Here is a 21239-nt window from a genome sequence, read left to right as displayed (position 1 = left end):
TGGAGAGTGTGGACTTCAGAGCCCTGGCCATGAGGAAGGGACAGGAGAGGAGCCTGGAAGAAGGAAGGCCCATAAATAGAGAGCCGACTCAATGGATGAGAGCTGCTTATCCCTAGCAGAGGCAAATGACAAAATCCCATGGTCCATGGTCTTAAGAAAGAAATAAGTCGTCGCGGTATGAAACATTCTCAGCAAAAAAAATCAACCATACATGTAGCAGGCAATGCAGCATTAGGGCAAGAAGGAAAATGGGAGGGTCATATTGGCATGGAATGTAGGGTCCTTGTTATGTATAAAAACCACCGATCAAGACCTGGCCAAACACAGAAATCAAACACTGCAAGTTAGAAACACCTAGTGGTGAACAGAACAAGCATGTAGAAAGGGATGCTGACAAGCTGTAGTAAAATACTGAATGGTGTGACTTTGGGCATACGCGGTACATCATATTGCTTCATTGAGAATTATTTACTACTTGGGTAAAACAAGGTCCTTGTGTGCCAAACAGTCTGGCTGATTAAGACAGTTTGAATGCTGTAATGCTGGTTGCCTGACTCGATCCTGCTTAAAAATATCTGGGATTGTCAAAGAAGACTAAATATGAATGCATGATTCAAGTCTGCATTTGCTGCCACAGCTGTTCCCTTGGGTGTGCAGGGGGGAAAAAATGCTAACTGGAAATTTTTTCCAAAGGCATCATCCCATTTATCACATTACTCCAACCACCACAGACTCACCCAGGTGGCAGCCCGCCTTGTAGACAAAGGCATAAATCCTGCCTGAGCAGCCTTCCCCGTGTCTGGGAAGGCAAAACATGGAGCAGACAGGCGGACTTGGGTCTCTCTGCGCTATGCAGAGAGACCCACGGAAGGTCCTACAGAGGGACCTTTGTCAAAGTTTTATTTTAGAGTCTTGGTAACTTGTGCTGCCAAAAAACTTTCCCAGCCCAGAAGGCTTTCACCTAATTCCAGCCATGATTACCAAAATAACCTTTACGCCTCAGCTTTTCCTCCCCAGCAGAGTTCTGGCTCAGCAAACACAAATATGTCTTGGGACACAAGATCCCGATTCACAAATATAAAAATAAATCAACCAAAATTAAAAAAGAATTACAGAATAGTATATGTTAGGTTTCATATAGAATAATGGGAAGGGGAAAAAAAAAACACAAAACATGTGGACAGTTTGGCACTCTTTTTACTTGTCCTCCTCCCAGAACAAAATTCTGAATAATGTCTACTTAAACCTCACAGTAACAGTAACTAAATATGAAAAACTGAAAAACAATTATTTGTATTCATCCCTTACTTCAACATTCACTTAAAATTGCAGCTTATTTTAATTATTCCTATTTAATAGGAACAAAATTACAATGACTGGTATTTATGCAACAAAATTCTCTAGGGAAATTCTAAGTCAATGGATGAATGCTCTTGATCCAAAAATTAAGTCTTCATCTCTGCCCCACATCTCCTCCATCTTCCCTGGACCATAAGACTCCCTCCCCTGCAGTGCAATCAGGGCCTGTGGTCAGACCCCTCTTTTGCATGAATTCCATGGGCTTGATTTCCTGTCTCCTGTTACCTTTTTAAGTATACTTAATCTTTGCATGAGAATCTGTGATTCTTGTCAACCGAAATAAGCATCCTACTAAACTTGGTGTTCTCTTCTCACACCCCCACACCAGGCACAGCGTTTGTGAATTGACAGACTCAAGGAGAGGCTAGAATGAGTCATTTGGACTCCTCAGATCACTGTGGGTAACACACAGAATAGATGACAGGGTGCAGGGCCAGGAGTGAATAATGCCGTTCTCCAGAAGGGCAGGGAGAAGGCATGTGGCCCAAATAAATGAGCCAAAACACGGATTCTCAACGACTGTCACCGTCTTTTTCCGATGCACATCCCTAACCTAGGTCTACTAAAACCACTGAGTGCCCGGGAGGCTGGGGATTTGCATTTTCAGAGTACAGAGCAACCACTGGGAGCACTTACTTGACGATAGGCTTGCCCCCCCCTCCCCCCAGCAACTATTTCGCCAGATCTAGAGTCCAGGGAAGGAATCTGCCTTTTTAATGCAACCCTCCTGGAGATTCAGATAAAGAGGGTCTTCAAGCTGCCTCTGAGAAACACGGAGGCATGTAACTTAATTGGTTCTCAATTCTGACCACATATCAGAACCACCTGGGGCCAATCATCACTTGAGATTCCAATAAATCGACCTGGGCTGGGATTAGGGCAGTACTTTAAAAAGGGCTGAATCTAATATGCAGCCATGTTAGGAACCACTAATGACGAGGCCCTGGTCATTTTAGTGTGTATCTGACAATCACTCGTGGCTCCCATCCATAATTTACCTCCATAATAAAGCTATTTCTGCTCTTAGATTGAAGCAGAGCCAACGTGTAAAGGCTGTGTGTGCTGAAGGCTGTGTTAGGTTGCCTCAAATGGGATATAAAACAGCAGCAACGTAACAAAGGAAAGCTGTTTTGTTGTTCAGTTGAAGATGGGGAGAGGATGGAAAGGGGGACTGTTTCAATCTAATGGAACCGCCTCCTTCCCATTTTTAAGTAGAATAAATTTTTAAGAAATCCCTCTACCTGTTCTACAAGTATACCTTTCCAAAAAGTAGCCCTTTAAAAAAAGAAGTTAAACTAGAAAACAGAGTGCAACAGGTATTCTAAAAAGAGCTCAAAAACATGTTTATATGGGGCGCCTGGGTGGCTCAGTCGTTAAGCATCTGCCTTCGGCTCAGGGCGTGATCCCGGCGTTCCGGGATCGAGTCCCACATCGGGCTCCTCCGCTGGGAGCCTGCTTCTTCCTCTCCCACTCCCCTGCTTGTGTTCCCTCTCTCACTGGCTGTCTCTCTGTCACATAAATAAAATCTTTAAAAAAAATGTTTATATGATTCAAAGAAATGCTGTAGAAAAAGAGCTTAGAGGCTTAAAAATTACAAATTGTCAACTGACAGAAAAGGTATGCTATGCATTTAACTTCTTAAAAAGAAACATCAGAACTTATATGTTAAAATTGGTATTATCCCCTTAAAGTAGTCATCATATAAGGCATGCATATAAATTCTTCTGGCACTGACACTTGCTAAATGTTCTGGAGTTCTTTCTTCGAGTTATACTGTTTCTCGTAACTCAGTGTTTTGAGAAAATCTTGCAGAATCAATGCTGTTTCTATGAATTATAGAAAATTCAGTCCTAGGGACCGGTATAAAATATACTCTGTATTTCAACTGAACCTCACTCTGAAGATGATCTATTATGGCCAGTGTGGTTCTATTCCCACATCCTAAAGCAAGCCTCACAGGCCTGCATCCAAGTTTAGGATGAAAAGGGTTAGAAAGATGGGGAACTATTTTTTTTTTTTTTTTTTTTTTTTTTTTTTTTTTTTTTTTTTGNGGTAATTCGAGTTCTTATAATAGACGCTTGATTTTTGGACTGGTCAAAAATCATTTCCTGGCCTTGAGCCATTATTCTATGGATTTAATGAAGGCTTTAAGAAAGGTCAGATTGTAAAGACATCCCTTTAGCCTACATGCTGTTTGGGATCTTGACCCCACCAGGAACTGTTTAGGTTCTCCTGTTAGTCTCCTAGCTCCAATTTAAATTTATATGAGTTTTCCTGTAGATTAAAATGCAAACTCCAGGGATCCTGCCCTGGAAATTCTGACTGTGCAGTCCTTACGTAAGGTGGAAATACGCCATTTTAACAAGGATTCTAACAGAGGCAATCTTGAGCCCACCTGGAGAAACACTGCTCCAAGTGAATGAAGACCATAATCGGGAGTCTAAATTTCTAGGCAGAAGGAATATTTGTTCTCACCATTCCGAAAAGCCCCTTCTTCTGCGGTCTGATGATCAGCACGGCATTCTGATCTTCCCTTTTTTAAACCTATAAATGTGGTTTTGCCCACGTAGTCTGAACATCTCTGGGGGCGTATTGTGGCCTCTCATCTCTCAGACAGAATTATTCCTCCTGCTGCTATATAGCTGATAGCACCCCACTGCCTGACACAGAATGCACAGTAAAATTTCCAAACTGTCTGAACTTAACGCGGAAGTTCAGATGTACTCCTTTTTAAGAACCTAAAATGCATTATAAATATCTCACCTTCTAATTCCATGGAAGAGTTAGCTTGTCACCCCTGACAGTCATCTACCAGTTTCTGAATAGATTAACTTTATTCACATAATTGAAGAAATGTGCACCTCCAGGCTGGATAAAGGGACTACAGACCCTGTCCCTTGTCACACAGTACCACCCATATAATAAGCCCTCCTACAAATCAAAAGGTGACAAAAATAGGTGCTTTCCTCTCAGCCAGTTTCTCTCTGAAATTACAACGGAAGGAATGGAAGCAATGCTCTTAAGGGCTAAAGCCCAAGAGATTCACTCATTTGTTCACTTATTCATTCCTTTATTCCTTTATCCATTTATTTAAGGAACCACCTATGTGTCAGAAAGTAAGGTGAATAAGAGAGGCACAGTCTTGGCCCACTACGATCCATAATCCAGTGACTGCGAGAGGTATCATAAATAAGACCAATATCGTGTGACACCCAACACTGGCAACCTCAGCCAGGGCTGGGAAAGTCAGGAAGTACTTCGAAAGGGCAAGTTGTTGACATTTCCTTTACCTGCCTCCATCGAGTTTTTATGATGACCGTATACTGCTTTTATAATTTTTTTTTTTTAAATCGCGAGAAGTAAACTTGGAAACACCAGGGTACAGGCAATTATTAAAGGGTCTTGGACAGAGAGAACTCTGTCTGTCTGTGGTCTTCAATACTGAATATGGAATAACCCGGCTCAAAATGTCCAGAGTCCACTCTGGTCCTAGCCCTAGCTAATGGCCTGACTCCAGAAGAAGAACACTGGTGGCCGGTTACCCCCACCTTTTGCCTTCTGGGTCTGCTTCTCTGGCAGCTGCAAAGCCTGCATAGCTCATTCCCAAACATGTACACATTACAACCAGAGAGTTAGGAAATTCCTCCATTAATTGTATCACAGTTAGCTGTCCAAGACATACAGCACCATCATGACTGCTCACATCCCCTAGAACTGGCAGATCCAGCAGGAAACACTGACAGCTGCTGCTTCCTCCTGGAAATGGTGATTGGTGGTGTTTTTCAAGCCTTCCTCTCATCTCTCAGCATCCAGGGAAAAGTATAAAACAAAAAACAATGTGTGCTGTAAACCACTTTTGACATCACTTTTGTTGTCACAGATGACCCCCTCAGGTGCCAAAACCAGTGGAAACTTTTCAGTCCATGTTTATTGACTGTTCCGCCCATTTTACGCTGCAGTCTTTCTGGATGTGCGTCCTTGCCTTTGGTTCCACCTTTGGTCAAGCTCCTGTGGCTCTCCCTTTTCTCATCAGTCCTTTAACAAGGGTGCTTGCAAAGGTGCTGGCTTTCTACAGCCTGTGCCTATGGCTTCAGCCATGACAACTCCATCCATGAATCTGCAAGCTTTAGCTCTATCCCACAAGCTCTCTCCCATCTATGATACTTAATGTGATGACGCTGTTTGCTGTTCTCCTGCTGGGCTTTTTCTACATCAGGCAACAGGCCTGACAAATCCTCTTGTTGTTCCTTCTTAGAGTCTCACAGGAGGCCCTCCTTCTCTGCCTTCCCTGACACAGTAATATTCTGCATGTTCATCTCCCCCTTCCAACACCATATCCTCCCACCCTCCGAGTGACCTCGTTCATGCCCGTAGCTTCAACCATCACCTACACATGAATGACCCCCAAACCTTCATCTCCTGCTCAAATTTCTCCCCCAAGCCTCAGACCCTTACACTCAGCTGCTTACTGACCACCTCCATTGACATATCCCAAAGCCTTTCACCCTCCACATGCCCACAAATACATTCATCTTTCCCCTCCAGTCCTGAGCTTTCTTTAATGTCTCCCATCTCTTCTGCAGTGGGAAGGGAGAGTTTATCCTCTCCCTCACCCACCCCTCCACATCCAGCAATCTTCCCACTTGTCACCCGCATGCCTGGGCTGGCATCTCCTTTTTTCCCATTCCCCTCTCCGGTTTTTCCACCCCCAACATGGCCTTCTGCATCCAGGCTGCCCTCCACCAACTCCATGTTCCTGCGAGAGCCAGGGTGAGATGTGAGCCACTCCCCACCTGGAAACCGTTTCACAGCTCCCCACAGCTTTCAAGAAAACATTCTTTAGCCATGCATACGCAACCTTCATGATCTCACTGCCATTACTCCAGTAATACCTTGCATTTCCCAAATTCATCAGGCTATTTTAAACCTTCAGACACACACTCGTGCCATTCCGTCTGCCCAGAAATATCCTTCCTGTACTTTATCTCTACCTGCTACTTGTTTCTCAGAGCTTGGGAGTCATCCTTCCCTGGGGGAAGCCTTCTCAATATCCCCTTCCCCAGGAATGATCGGAATGATCAAGACCCTCCCTCCCTAGACTCCTTCGGGCATCCTCGGAGATTCTCCACATAGTCCTGGTATCACAGATGGCCTTGGTCCCTCCACCCTTGTCCCCTAAATCCCCTGAGAGTCATCACTAAACCGACCTGTGGTCTCTAGCTCCCAGCACGTAACTTACATGCCTGGTACTGGTTCAAAAATTCAAGAAATGGCTAAAACTCTGTTCTTGCTCCAGCCTACCTGATCTCAGTGAGACACACATTCTAGTCAAGACTTCACAAGTGCTTTGTTGTGCTTTTCATAATGAAATCTGATGCCTTTACTTAGAACTTTTCTTTGAGCTTATCTCTTCCCAGATGGATCCCTAAGGAAGGTCAGAAGAGTCGGTAACACAGAAAGGAGGGATTTTGGAGATAAGATTAAATTCAACTGGCAGCAGGAAAGGGCTCCAGAGGACAAAAGCATCTGCTCAGAAAATGCCAAAGAGCTCCAGGGAGGAGATCTCTCTGCCATGCTCCAACTGGTCAAACCCAAAGGCCGAGCAGTCCATGACAAAAGCCAAAGGCAGGGACCTTGACGTAAAGGAAGAGCAACAGTCACCTGCCCCTAACTGCCAATGTGCAAAGCCCCCGAATAGAGTGATGATTTAAAAGGTGTGTGAGGAGGCATAGAACAAGTCTTGACTTCTTGATGCAAAGGTGCTCCCTGTAATTGTGATAAAGCACACACCCGTTGCACTTGACTCAACTTACAGCTAACTTCAGGCTGGCCAGCCCCTTGCCAAGCTGTGGCTCCTCAGTCTTAGTTAAACAGAGAGGCTGCTATGCAAACGGTCAGTCAGTTGAGGAAAGGAGAGATGCCAGTGACCTCCTGAGTCCGCTCCAGAGGTCTGCTGCCTCGCCTTCTTAGCTTAGGCCTCCCCTGTGAGGGCTCAATTTCCTTGGCCCCTCTGGTGTTAACTCAGGAATCCCTCCTGGCTCTGGGCTGCTTTTGTTTTGGACATGTGTCAAGTCATCAGTGCTCGGTCCCCCCACTTTTGTCTAATTTGCTCAGATCCTTGTGTTCATCTTTACCCACCGCTCATCAGCCCAGCTGAATGGAAGAAGGCCTATTCTTTAATACCTCGCAACACCATCAAACAAAAATGGAACGACAAAGTTAAATACTTCAAGATATCAAGTATTAACGTGTAATGGTACTTTCACCAAGCACCTTCACAAACAAAGTATATGGTAGGTAAATACAGAACTAACTGCTTCACAGTACCTTAAACGCAGGTGAGCACGTATGCCTGGTCTGCTTCTGCCCACATTCTTTCCGTACGTACTTCTGTAACTACATGGCCGTAGGGGCTAACTGTGCCTCCCTGATTTCTTTCAACACAAAAATCCCGAGTCAGGTAGAAACTTCAAAACTGCTTATTCACCTCCTCCTTCACTCTGTCTGTTTGGCTCTGAACTTACCACATCTGTCTAGAAATTCCCCTGTCTTGTCAGTTATTTACCTAACACCAATCCTACCTTTGAAACCTACAGCTTCCTGTTGTGTTAAAGTTATAGATCTGTTCATATTTCCTCCAGAAAGATAAGAAGGTGGGAGTTATTAGTTACTCTGCCTTTTAAAACACTTAAGTATTTAACAATAATGAGAATAAATGAATAAAAGTAAGATACATGTGCTGCATAATCCCAATTTTAGGAAACTGGTAAAAAAAAAAAGGAAAAAGATGATAAAATACATGAAAAAACATTACTGATGATTATTTCTCAGCAGTAGGATATACATTTTTTTTTAATATTTTATTTATTTATTTGACAGAGATAGAGACAGCCAGCGAGAAAGGAAACACAAGCAGGGGGAGTGGGAGAGGAAGAAGCAGGCTCATAGCAGAGGAGGCTGATGTGGGGCTCGATCCCAGAACGCCGGGATCACGCCCTGAGCCGAAGGCAGACGCTTAACCGCTGTGCCACCCAGGCGCCCCAGGATATAACATTTTTATACTGGGGAGACACAACTGTGATTTTAGAGTCTAACAAGCCTGGGATCAAATACCAGCTCTATTACTCATTAGCTATGTGCCCAAGAAAAAGTGTTTAATCTCTAAGATTCATTTTGTTTTGATTGAGGTATAACCGATGTATAACCTCACTTAAGTTTCTGGTTTGCAGCACGATGATTCAGTATTTGTACATATTGTGAAATGATCACCATGATAAGTCTAGTTAACATCTGTCACAAGTCTTTTTTCTCGTGATGAGAACTCTCATGCTGAGAACATAGTCACAAGTTTTGTGTTTTTTTTTTTCCTTGTGAGAACTCTTAAGATCTACTCTAAGCAACTTTCAAACATGTAGTACAGGGTCACTACCTGTAGTAACTGTGCTAGAAATTACATTCCCATGGCTTATTAACGACACTCCATTTTCTCATCTGTAAACGAGGATACAAGCATATTTCTTGGAGCTGATCGGAGGATTAAACGAGGTATTATATGAGCTGATACACAGGAAGTGCTCAGCTGGTACAGAACTAGCACCCAGTATATATTCTGATAATAGAGAGTCACACAGTTCTCTTGGTTTTCCAATAATGTGTCTTTGTGTTTCACTATTATTAATTCTTAATAATGGAGGGCTACACCTGCCGCCAAGGGGCATTCGTGTTGTCTAATCTCTTTCAAAGGTAAAAATCCTATCCAGTCCTAGGTTTTGGCTTTCCTTGTTCTACATTTCTAGCAAGACACCAATCTTACGTGATTGTGAGCTTCTGCCAAAACAGCACAATTACCTTAGAAGTGTGACATCGCAGCTTATTAAGAAAAAGCCCCACATCTTTCATTTGATGATATTCCATTTCTGGCCAAAGAAGATTTACAAAGCACCTCTTAAGGTGGGCCACTTCTACAGGCAACCGAATTCATTTACTATGTAGATTTCTAGGACTTTAAATGTCTTCGAATGATTTTTCCATTTTTATCTCTGAATCTGGGGAGTACCTAGTCCTAATATTGTCTACATCCTTTCTCTAACATTGACTGAAACTAACAGCCCTACCTCGATCATCTTCAATATGCCCCCAAAATAAGTATCAGGGTCGCTCCTCTGGACTTCTTACCTCAGCCCCACCACAAGAAAGAGTCTGATTTGGGGCACATCACAACTTCTTCAAGCCTCAGTTTGCTCATCATTCACCCCGAGGTGCTTCTACCCATCCCACAGGGTAGCGTGTGTGTGAGAGACAAGACACAGGTGTGAAGAGGCCGTGCAATGCCTGGCCGTGGTAGCCAGCATCTAGAAGGCACCTCGGGCGGGAACGTCCCTCACTGTACCACTCCAGCCTTCAAATTTGCAGTGTCCTCACCCCGGCCTTGCATTCTTAATCTCATAATGCTAGTTCAGGTCTCCACCGCCCAACAGGAAGACGATGATGGGATTAATTACAGCAGCTAACACTGCATGCTCGTTATGCAAAAGGTACTGTTCCAAGCACTTTACATACACAGACTCTTTTAAGGGTAACAGCACCCCTATGAAGTCGGTGCTATTATAATCTTCATTTTACAGATGAAGAAACTGAGGCATAGAGAGGTTAAGTAACTTGTTGGAGATGGTGATTCCTTGCCTGAAAACCTTCAATTTTGCCTAGAGCAAATGCTTCAAACATTCCTCCAATACAAAATTCTAATTTTCAAAATATATTTTAGTTTCTAAAAATTCAAATTAAAAAACATACTTGCATGCTTGCATAGATTTTATGCTAATTATTAGGATCAGTGGCTATCAATCATGTTCATCTATGCCCTGCATTTAAAAACTTTTGTGCAGATGTGGGAAGGCAGGCTACTTCATCCTCTATGGGCATGTATCTAAATTTCCCATAAATAGATAACTCACTGGGAGGTTGGGACACTGCAACAGAATTGTGTGTGTGTGTGTGTGTGTGTGTGTGTGTTTACTAAGGCAGCATGTGATCAGTGAGCACTTCTCGACATGACCCATAAAAACTACCCATGCAGGGGCACCTGGGTGGCTCGGTTGGTTAAGCGTCTGCCTCTTGTTTTCAGCTCAGGTCATGATTTCAGGGTCATGAGATCAAGCCTGGTGTCAGGCTCCACACTCAGCAAGGAATCTGCTGGGGATTTTCTCTCTCTCCCTCTGCCCCTCCCACCCTGCACTCACGCTCTCTCTCTCAAATAAATACATAAATCTTTAAAATAAAATTGCCCATGCACAATCCCCCAATCCCCAATTTCTCCCCCTCCCACGAGGACCCTGGAGGCTACTAGTTGAGTGGAGATGTAGCATTACAAGAAGCAGCCTGGATCCCTGACTGTATAGAGCCTCTCACTACCTACCTCCCTAGTCTCTGCCCACTCCCCTTTTTTAACCACCCCGCCCCCCCACCCCAGACTGTAAGTTGAGCAGTAATAAAGTTCCTCATTGTGTTGAGCACTAGAGATTTTGGCTTTTTTTTTCTTTCTTTAAATCAATAGTTAGTCTATCTTGACACCTGCATAGAGCTTAGCATTTCACCTGACAGAACAAATCCTTCACAACACAGTAATAGTCAGCTATACAATAAAAAGAGAAAGAATCCCATGACAACTCATATAGTTTCAGTTCTTATTCTTACACACTGGGTGTTTTGATTTTTGATAAATCTTAAATTTTCAGTGAATATCTAGAAGACAAACACTGAGATATTTACATTTTTAATGATATTGTTGACTCTAAATCTGTAAGAAACATTTAAAAAAAAATCTCCAACAATAACAATGACACTAGGCTGAGGAATCCATTCATTATTAACTCCCTTTCAATTTACAACTAAAATATGAAAATATTTAAAGACTGCATGATTTCCGCTTCAAACCAAAAGAGCCCCATTCTTCCTTCAACCTTCTTTCAAATCAGTTAGTTACTGACATGGCTCTGCCAGCCCCAGCACTATATTATGTAACAGAGTAATGGCAGTTCCTCACATAAGTCTGTTGGGCGTATAGATTTACCTCCTTAAGGGATGGGAAGATAAGACAAAAAGCCTTACACAAATATAGTAGGTGCTCAATAAATTTTACTTGAAGTAAAAAAAATTATTAGTATAGGCTATAGTTGATAACTGTAAGCATAAAAAATAAGAGGCTAGGGTCCAAGGCTTTTTCAAACTGAAAAATAATTCAGAATCATAATTCATTATTAACTTTGAGCGGATCTATTAGGTTACAGATTTACTCAACACTCACAAAGCTAATTTAAAAACCAAATCATTTCTACATATAATCCTCAAGCTGCAGTTCTCAGTACTGCCCCTCAATCACTTTCTCCTTCTTGGATCCCTCGTCCCTTTCTCATTTGTGTCTTTTCTAGCTTAAAAACTCAGAGCACCATTTGTATTCATGGAAGCATGTCTCTGTCACCAAACTGACAAAGAGATGCCATCCAGCCTTAAGCTGCCTAGAAGCTCCGCATCACTTGGCTCAAGGCAGATTCACATGACAAAGTAGGTGACCTCAAAATCAAAATGAAGCAATATGGCTGCTCACTTGCAATCACTTTCAGAGCTGGAAACTGTCAAAGTGATGCCTACATAAACTGCCTGATTAAAAAATGAACAGAAACTGTCATCCCACGTGTTGGAGTTTTGTTTTATTTCAGGAGAAACCATTTAAAAAAAAAAAACCAATTATCTTTGCTTCTCTAACTTTGCCTAACTTAGCTCTATGTAAATCCACCATTGTTTTGGAAAATTTGGCATCTAACACGGAGCACAGCATTTAGAGACCAAGTGAATGAATGAAGAGGGAGTCAAAGAATTTAGAGATCCTCAAACTAATCAAAGAGTTTGTTGACCTAAAAGTATATTCAAAGGTTACCATCTCTATTACAAACCTGATAATTAAAAAAAAAAAAGCAAGAGAGAAAGTTATATAAACCTACAATTATTCACAAAAGTCATAACTTTTCTGGTGACAGGGAATTAAGCCATATTACCATAATAAACAGCCATAGTGTACTCTTCTATACATTCTGACAAAGCAAGTACAAGACAGGCAACCTAGGGAGACCCTTCTAGATGACAGGAAAAAGGATTCAGACATTTGGGAGAAAGGCTAAGAAGAAAGTACAAAAAGTGTCAATTATGGCCATCAAAGGGTATCAAAGGTTTAATTTCTGTAGATTATCTGAAAATACATAATATTCAGCCTTTATTTCACTAGTGGAATCATTGTGCAGCATGGTTTATATACAATGTATAAAGCGAGCTTAGGTTGTTTTGTTTTTTGTTTTTTTTTAAGGCAGCTAGTACTGAAAGAGAAAGGTTAAAAAATTTGTCTGCAGCTATACTGGATTCTTAGAAGATATGTGGTCATGAACTTCTAAGCCCAGTTTTTGTAGTCTAAAAACAGATATACTGGAAAACACATTTAAAGGTGTGCCTGCCCTTTGGTAATCAATACATGGTTTTCAGAGCTGGTTCCATTGATCGAAAGTTTTATGGAACCCTTTTGAAATTGCTATCTGAAGCAGATCTGGAGTAACCTAAGATTGTCAGTGTCCTGCTTTATTGCCTAAATTGGCATTAAATGCCTAAGTTAGCATTAAAAAATGTTTGGCTGTTTTTAAAAACCAATCCACGCTAAAAAGTAAAACCACTAGTCTGAGGCTATACAAAATCATACACTACAAATTCTGAAAGAGTTCCAAAAACATTTTGAGCAAAGACAATATTCTAAGAATCTCCTGATTTAACAACTTGTAACATTACATTGTGATGGATTTTCAGTTTTATTTGCTAAAATATCATTGATGTTTCTTTCCCATCCAAAAGAGAGGAGAGGGACATATTTGTAAAGTTTATTTCAACTTTTTCAGTGTTTGAAATGGTTTCCATACATCTTCACATTTCAACAATGCTCCCTGAAAAAGAAAAAAAAAAAAACAACCCACCCTCTTCGCAGCATGTTAAGGTGATCAGAAATAGCACACAAGCCTAATTTCTTTCCACCTCTGCTATTATTATTATCTGAAATTAAAACATGAGGAAAAGGCAATTCTGTTTTTTTCTATATTAACCCTTCTTAACCAAAGCAAAGGTACAAGCTATGAGAGAAAGGGCTCATGATAGGAAAGTGGCAGCTCTTGCAAAAGTGAGACAGCAGGCTCTGGGTTGGAAAGTGTCCTACAGCAATCCAGACATGAGGCAGAGTGGCCCATGGGGCTCCCCTTTGTGGAATGTCTCCTGCAATACTTCCACAGTGCCGGTGACATGAAAACTCACCTACTGTACTATTAAGTCCAGCCACTGGAGCAGGATGCTAAACAGAGTGCTAAACTCAGGCCAGAATTAGGCAGTGAGAAACGCAAGAACAATGGCTTGACTGTGGTAAGTCTGAAGTCTGCATGGGTAAAAGCTGGCTTCTGCCACACTTGTGGTGTGGGTGTATGTAGTTATTACAAAAACAAACAAACAAACAAAACTAACTGTTCATAATTAAGTAGGAAGACTTTTAGGCACACTGGATTTACTGCTTTTGCCAAAAAGAGCTTTTTTTAGGGCATACTCAGAAGCATCAAGACTTGATGTTATACAAGGTCATTTCAGTAGGCTTCAAAACTGGCTTTGGATGTCATTAAACAAACCCACAGCCACACACCACAGACAGTGATCAGCGTCTTGTGGCTGGACAGAGGACAGCTAACCCATGCATTTAATCAGTGTGTAGCCTCTAGACCTTGTGGGATGATGACCCTGCTGGTAGACAGTCCGTCCGCTCACTCTGAAGTGTCGTGTTGGTGCTTGTGACGGTCTGTACTAAAACTATCTTTTAGTTTCTTCAAGTCTGCGAAGTACTTAGCCAGGGTGTGGAGTTTCTGACTGTGTTTTTCTGTATGCGGTATTATTTGCCCCGTAAGTGAAATAAATTCATAGGCTCTCTGGCATGGGATGCTCATACTAAGCAGTGGGGTTCGTCAGCACCAGCCATCCCTGTCCTTCACAATGTTGGGCACACTGGTACAGCACCTGTGTTCTTTAGTATTTACCTCATTCTTTTCAATCCCCTCATCAAATCTGAGTGAGATTTATTTTTAAAGAAGCAAATTGCTTTAAGTCACCAACATGAATAAAAACTACTGCCCCCAAATATAGAAGATAAATGTAACAATAAATATAATAGTGTAATTAAGTTCCACAGAAGGCAAACCAAAAGGAATATATTTCTTTTTTAAATGGTAACTTTCTCACCGTGACTCAATATTAAAAGCTGCTGTTTTGTGGCTCCACTTAAAATCATCTCTAGCAGTACAAGTGGGGTATGCCTTGCACTTTGGGAAAAACTGAACTAAATGGATAATGATACAGTACTGTGATGGAAGTCAAATTACAGCATCGGCTATAAAATTCAAATTACTAACCCTTCAGGCAGGATGCATGAAGCATTAACAAAGTCTGCCTGAGATTCTTGGATAGCAAGATAGCACTATAGGGTAATACCTTTTCTTACATATCCAGAGGTCGTTTCCCTCAACAGCTAAAAGTCAGTGAGCAGACAAAACAGATGTAGAGTCCAGGCATTAGAGTATATGCATTTTACCACAGAAAACTGCTTCAGACCTTAATTCAGGGCTGTATGCTTTCTGTAGGCATTTTAACACCATATTCAGATACCAATTTTATACACTCCAGTCAGCTTTTAATCTGTGTTCACGGGAAACACCTCGCTTCTTTTATCCCAAGTTTATTTTAGCTATTTGCCTGATGAAAAAAATAATCCGCTGTCAGAACATGAGCGATCTGTCACTTTCCTCGCCACTCGCTGGGTTTGTATGAAGCGGTGCCTTGCCCCACTCCTTCCCAGGATATGGCCCAACAGTCAGGAGAAGCCTGCCCATAGTTGGCCCGGTGCTGAGCAGCAAAGCCAGGGCTCCCACCCAGAGTCCTGCCTGCCAAGCACGTCCAGCCATTTTGGGGGCAAAACCGTGCTCATCCCAAGCCTCTCTCCTTTTACCCTAGAACAAGTCTCCACAGCCCATATATAACCTCCAAGCACCACTCTCTTTCTTCCTAAGCACACTGTTCTCTTTTCTAATACAACACACAATCCCTTTGACTTTGTGCCTGAAATATCAGAAAACAAAGCCACAAAAGTCAGGGTTTGGAGGTCTTGGCAGTTCTTCCTGGCATATGACATGAGCCTGTAAAAACTTCTCTCCTCCTCATTTACAGATTTTTCTGGAGACAAACATAAAACTTGTCTTTTCTCCCTCACTTGAGCTAGAGAACACCAGGACAGGTCTAATTTTGCTCCTGGAATGAAAGCCAACTCGAGCTTAGGTCAGTAACAGCATCTTATCCTTTAACCAGTAATATCCTGAAGATATCCTACCTTCCACGTGAGAAGGTGCAGGGCTGCTGGGAGCTAAGCAAAGTCATGCTCATAACCACATGAAGCTGCCGAAGGAACATTAGTAGTGATGGCTCAGATCTTGCTACTTGGCATGTTCGGTGGGATCAACAGGGCTGGCAGCCTCTGGGGGCTGCAAAGCAAAACCTCAAGCCCCTCTCCAGACCTACCGCATCAGAAGCTGTATTTTTAACAAAATCCTATGGGAATTCATTGCCTGTTCAGGTTTGACAAGCATTAATCCTATAACTTGAATGGTCTGGTATTAACACCTTGCCTTCCTCCTCTGTGGTCAAGCAATGCTCTCTGGAAAATCAGGAATTGAAGAAACCAATAGAGGTCCCACCATGTCAGAGACAGCCCAGGCTGTAGATCTGCTACAACTCAGGGGCTGGGCAGGGACTCAAAAAACCCACCTCTCTGATCGTGGAGGAGCAGTCTTACCAGGAGCAACAGAAAACTGAGGCTCCAAGAGGCCTCCAGACTAAGCCCAAACCCTCACAAATGGCTGTATCCATACAAACTAGGGGTTTTCACACTGCCTCTCAGGCTAGAGATATTGCAACTTTCATTTACCTACTCAGTTGCCTAGGAAATTCACATTAATGTGATTTTATCTGCAAGAAAAGAAAAAATGAGAGGCAACAGTGAGATTTGCCTGACCTGGAAATAGCTCAAGACCCATGTTCCTCTTGGTTAAACTAAATGGTGACCCTGTTCTGCTCTGTCCACGCACAACACACCACACACACAACACACACAATACACACAACATACCACATACATACCACATACACAACACTCACAACACACACAATATACCACATACATGCCACACAACACACACATCACACACACACATCACACACATACACCACACACACAACACGCCACATACATACCACACACATCACAAACAACACACACACAACACACATACCACACATACTACACACCACACACACACAATATACACAATACACCACATACCACCACACACACACACAACACACACCACACACACATACACAAACACATATCCATGTTACTGAGCCAGAGCAAGGTTCTATACTAATAGCGGAAGGGGGCAGTTGACTTCCCTCAGCATTTCTATATGAGCCTCATAAGAAGGTGACAGGATCTGCAGGATCCTTCACAAAACTCCCAACACCTGCAAGAGGAAAGGAAACATTTTGTGTCCTGACACTGACTTTGGTAAAAGCTTAATTTCTTTCATCAACATGCTGGAAGGTATAAAGGGACACACGGGAGGAAGCATGTAGCCCTTCTTTCTAGCTAAGAATGTTTGGAAAGCAACAGCTGACGTGAGAAGTGGTAAACCAGTCAGCTGCCAATGCCGACTTTCCACAGAGCACCCGGTCACGTCAGACTGGGCATCTGCACGCTCTATGTGTCCCCTGTCCCAATAATCAAAGCCAGCACTTCTCCCCCTTCCCGAGGATTTCTGGACCCCTGCTTATTTTACTTTCTAATGCCAATTTCGAAATTGCTCCTCTATTTCTTCAGATCGTGTGATTTCAGTGACCATTTTCCTAAGTCACTGCTTCCTTGCAGAATTAACAGCCAGCTACTCTTTATAACGGAAATAATTGCTGAGACACAGGAGAGCAGTTTCAATGATATACACTTTAGATAAATGTGATATAGGAGAGCCTTAGTGGCGATTCTAGCCTCAGGTGCCTGTCCCATGCCACACTCCAGGTATAAGGGAAGCCGCATCTGTGCTGAGGGGAAGGGCCAAGCTTTGCCCTGCTTGCCACCCCTGTCGTGGGGCAGCTGATTCTTAGGGTGTCCAGGGACCTGGAGTTTCCGGTTTATATTTGGCTTAAAAAGATGAGCTGGCTCAACCATTCCTCACTTAGAAATCTGTCACTGGCAAATAGATGCCACAGCAGGGGCACAAGCCAAAAGTGCATGGAAATAGACCACAACCACTTGGGCCTGGAGAGGCCAGTTCCAAGAGAGCAGATCAGCCAGGAAGGAAGAACAGAGCACAGACCAGCAGAAGCAGACAGGCTGTAAGACAGAGAGAGGCCATGAAACTCCCCAGGTGGTGTCAGATGCGGCTCCAGGCCAATGCTTTTGGAATGTGAGCTCCACCCGCATCCTTATAATCAAATACCCTCTACCTAAGCAGATTTGGGTCCTCTGTAACCAAATTAGCCACTCCAACACGCACTAAATAAATGAATTTATCTATTATTTTAAAAAAATAGGTTTTTTTTTTTCACTTTTTCCATGACCTTCAAACTAAGAAAAACTTCTCAAGAAAAATAAAAGTAGACCCTATGTCAAGAGCATATGTCCTGGTCTAATGACCGTTTCCAATTCATGGAATCTGGTAGATGACAGAAATTTCACAGCTGTTAAAAGTAGGGGGTAAAATCATTTTTCTTTCACGACATTTTCAATCAAGTACTGATTATCACTGCTGCCTTATAACAGTGACCCGCCAAAAAATTCCGTATCTGAGCCTTGCAGTTTCTGTGGAAGACATGAGAAAGATCCAGACCTGAGGTTCACTGAGAAGAAACTTGTAGATTTTTGTAGCAAAGCAAAAACAAAACACAAAACAGGTATGTAGTATAAGCGAGAAGGAAAAGGATCATTTTTTTTTTAAAGATTTTATTTTATTTATGTGACAGAGAGACAGCCAGCGAGAGAGGGAACACAGCAGGGGAGAGGGAGAGGAAGAAGCAGGATCCCAGCCGAGGAGCCTGATGTGGGGCTCGATCCGGGAATGCCGGGATCACGCCCTGAGCTGAAGGCAGACGCTTAACGACTGTGCTCCCCAGGCGCCCCAAGGATCGTCATTTTTATAAATAATTCCGACTACAGCGGGGCCTTTCCCGAGGAAGTTACACCAGAGTCTTTGCGAGAACAGAACTCCATCACTAAAGACTGGACCACTGGGAGCTGCCATTTTAACTTGCAGTAATTAACCGTGTACGCTGTCACAGGCAGGGCGACCGGCCCGCTCCAGGAATGCTACAGTACAAGAGGTTAAACCAGGCTACTCATTCAGAAGTGAAAGGTTAAATGGGCTATAAATATCCGGTTAGAATGTTCAAATAAAAAAAAAGGAAGCACTTCATCATTCTCGTGAAATCTGGAAATCAAAATAAACTCACAAACACGCCACACAAACTCAAGTGGGCAGAACCACCAGTGGCCTACTTAGAAATAATTAACCTGACAGAGATGCCCGGACAACAAGCTGCTCTGTTCGCTACAGGGAGACCGGGTCTCACAGGAGCGAGCGTACCAGGCAAGTAAGCCACAGCCCGGAGAATCAAACTCCCCCGGGGATGGCTGCCCTCACCTCAGCAGCTCTGAGTACTGGACAAATGACCACACCAATAGCTCTCAATGACACAGTCAGTAAAACGAGGGGGCTGGGTTATACAATTTCCCAGTCCCTTCTCCAACTCTCTGAATCAGACTGAACCTACTTTGAGAAAATCATCACCTAAAAACTGTGTTATGAAATATTTCTGGTAAATACCTACAAGCTGACTAAACCATTCAATAATGGCATTAACTTCATCCCCAAATTTATACGTAGCTTTCTCATATCCATCAGAAAAAGCACCTCTAACAGCATTTATCCAGCTATATTTACTCAAAATCGCCCCCAGGACCAGAAGAGACAAATGGACAATTCAAGTGGAATCTTTTTCTTACCATTTCGAGACACATCAAGTTCCACCAGCTGCATGAAGTTTGCTATTTCTGGAGGGAGCCGCTGAATTTCATTATCACTAAGTCCAAGCTTTCGTAATTTGACTAGCTGGAAAAATTGCTGAAAGACAAAACAGTTTCACATGGGTCTCATATATTTGCAATGTAAACTTTCTGCCCAATATGAAATGTAAAAGGATGTCTTTTAAAAACTAGTGAGGACTGTACGAATATCAATTTCCTGATTTTGATATTGTAACAGTCATGTAAAGACACTACCACTGGGATAAACTGGGCACAAAGGACATCTCTGTACTATTTTTGCAACTTCATATCAATCGACAATTATCTCAAAAGTTTTTAAAAATGAATAGTGGCTCAATGAGAATGATAATTACTCCTTTAAACTATCCAGTGGGGGGTCACATTTTCTAGTTATAGAAACTGATGTTAAATCTGCAGTGTTAAATAAACATACGTAAACATTAGAAAATATTTTTAAAAGACATTTTAATAGGAATTACTATGCATCAACTGGGTGTTATACACAAATAATGAATCACGGAACACTACATCAAAAACTAATGAAGTACTGTATGGTGACTAATATAATAAAAAAAGGAATTATTGTGCATCAGAAAATACATAAATATCCCACAAATGTGTAAAGGGAAAAAAATTGTTTTTGGCCAATCTAAAGCAGAGCCTGCACTGGATATTTCCATTAGCCATGGCACACTGAGCACATGCCTTTTTCCCCACACCTTTTAAAACTGTACTATAATGACACTAAAAGAATTTATACAAAAATGGATATAAATATAAAAATATGAAATAAATGCATGAAGACAATTAAAAATGAGAGGGGACAAGAACTACACCAGACATGCCACAAAATTCTCAAAGCCAGAAAACAGATGAACAAATGGGAACAAAAGAATCCAAACAAAGCTGAAATTCAAGCCTGTGGACTAAGGAGTCAATAGGAAATTAGGTCCAGGTGACCTCAGAAGGAAGGAGAACTGGTTGAAAATTTATATAAAGAACAGTTAGGTCCCCATATCTTCTTCTCTACCCTGCAGGAGTAGAGCCAGGCAGGAGACTGGAAATTTCTTATCTAGAAGAGTTGACTCTAAGGACAGCTGAGGACAGGGATGAGGCACCCCACTAAAAACAGGGGAACTGAGTCAAAGCCCAATCAGTAAGATCCCACCCTCTTCCCACAGCCAAGTTCCCAGGCATGAGGACAGACCCTACAGATGCGAATTATAGTAGACAAAAGGCCCGGATTACAAGCCTCACCCATGCACACAGAGCTTCCAACTATCCCCCCCACCCACCAACCCGCCTTCAAGTGTCTGGATCTTTCATTTAAGCAAAGCCAAGGTTCTCTGGACACTTGAGGAAAGGCCCCAACATGCAAGAGAATACCTGTGTGCCAGCACTTCAAATATGAAACAACTAGGATGTGGGGAGCAGAAAAAAACTTCATCAACCAAAAAATGTAAGTAACACCCTCAGAGAAATAAGAGCAAATGAAGTAACATGATACCATAAAAAGGTAGCTTCAAAGAAGAAATAAGCTTTTAGAAATTAAAAAAAAATTGTAGCATTAATAAAAGAATCCAATAAAAAAGGTGAAAAATAAAATTAATATAATCCCTCGGAAAGTAGAATAAAAAGAACAAGACAAGTCAGAGATATGGGAGAGAAA

The 21239-nt window shown here is 42.2% G+C and overlaps 1 protein-coding gene across 1 annotated transcript in view; it reads right to left on the bottom strand.

Moving 5' to 3' along the window:
* LRRC1 (leucine rich repeat containing 1) overlaps window positions 1-21239 on the bottom strand; it is a 128119-nt gene that overhangs the window by 59171 nt on the left and 47709 nt on the right. The window contains exon 2 of the mRNA XM_034648297.1: window positions 19529-19646. Within this exon, the coding sequence (XP_034504188.1) occupies window positions 19529-19646 (118 nt within the window). The remainder of the gene's footprint in view (window positions 1-19528; window positions 19647-21239) is intronic.

Source organism: Ailuropoda melanoleuca, chromosome 19 (genome assembly GCF_002007445.2).
Source record: "Ailuropoda melanoleuca isolate Jingjing chromosome 19, ASM200744v2, whole genome shotgun sequence".
Taxonomy (NCBI): domain Eukaryota; kingdom Metazoa; phylum Chordata; class Mammalia; order Carnivora; family Ursidae; genus Ailuropoda; species Ailuropoda melanoleuca.
The sequence above is the reverse complement of the archived record's forward strand: the minus strand, read 5'-3'. Positions and strand labels throughout refer to the sequence as shown.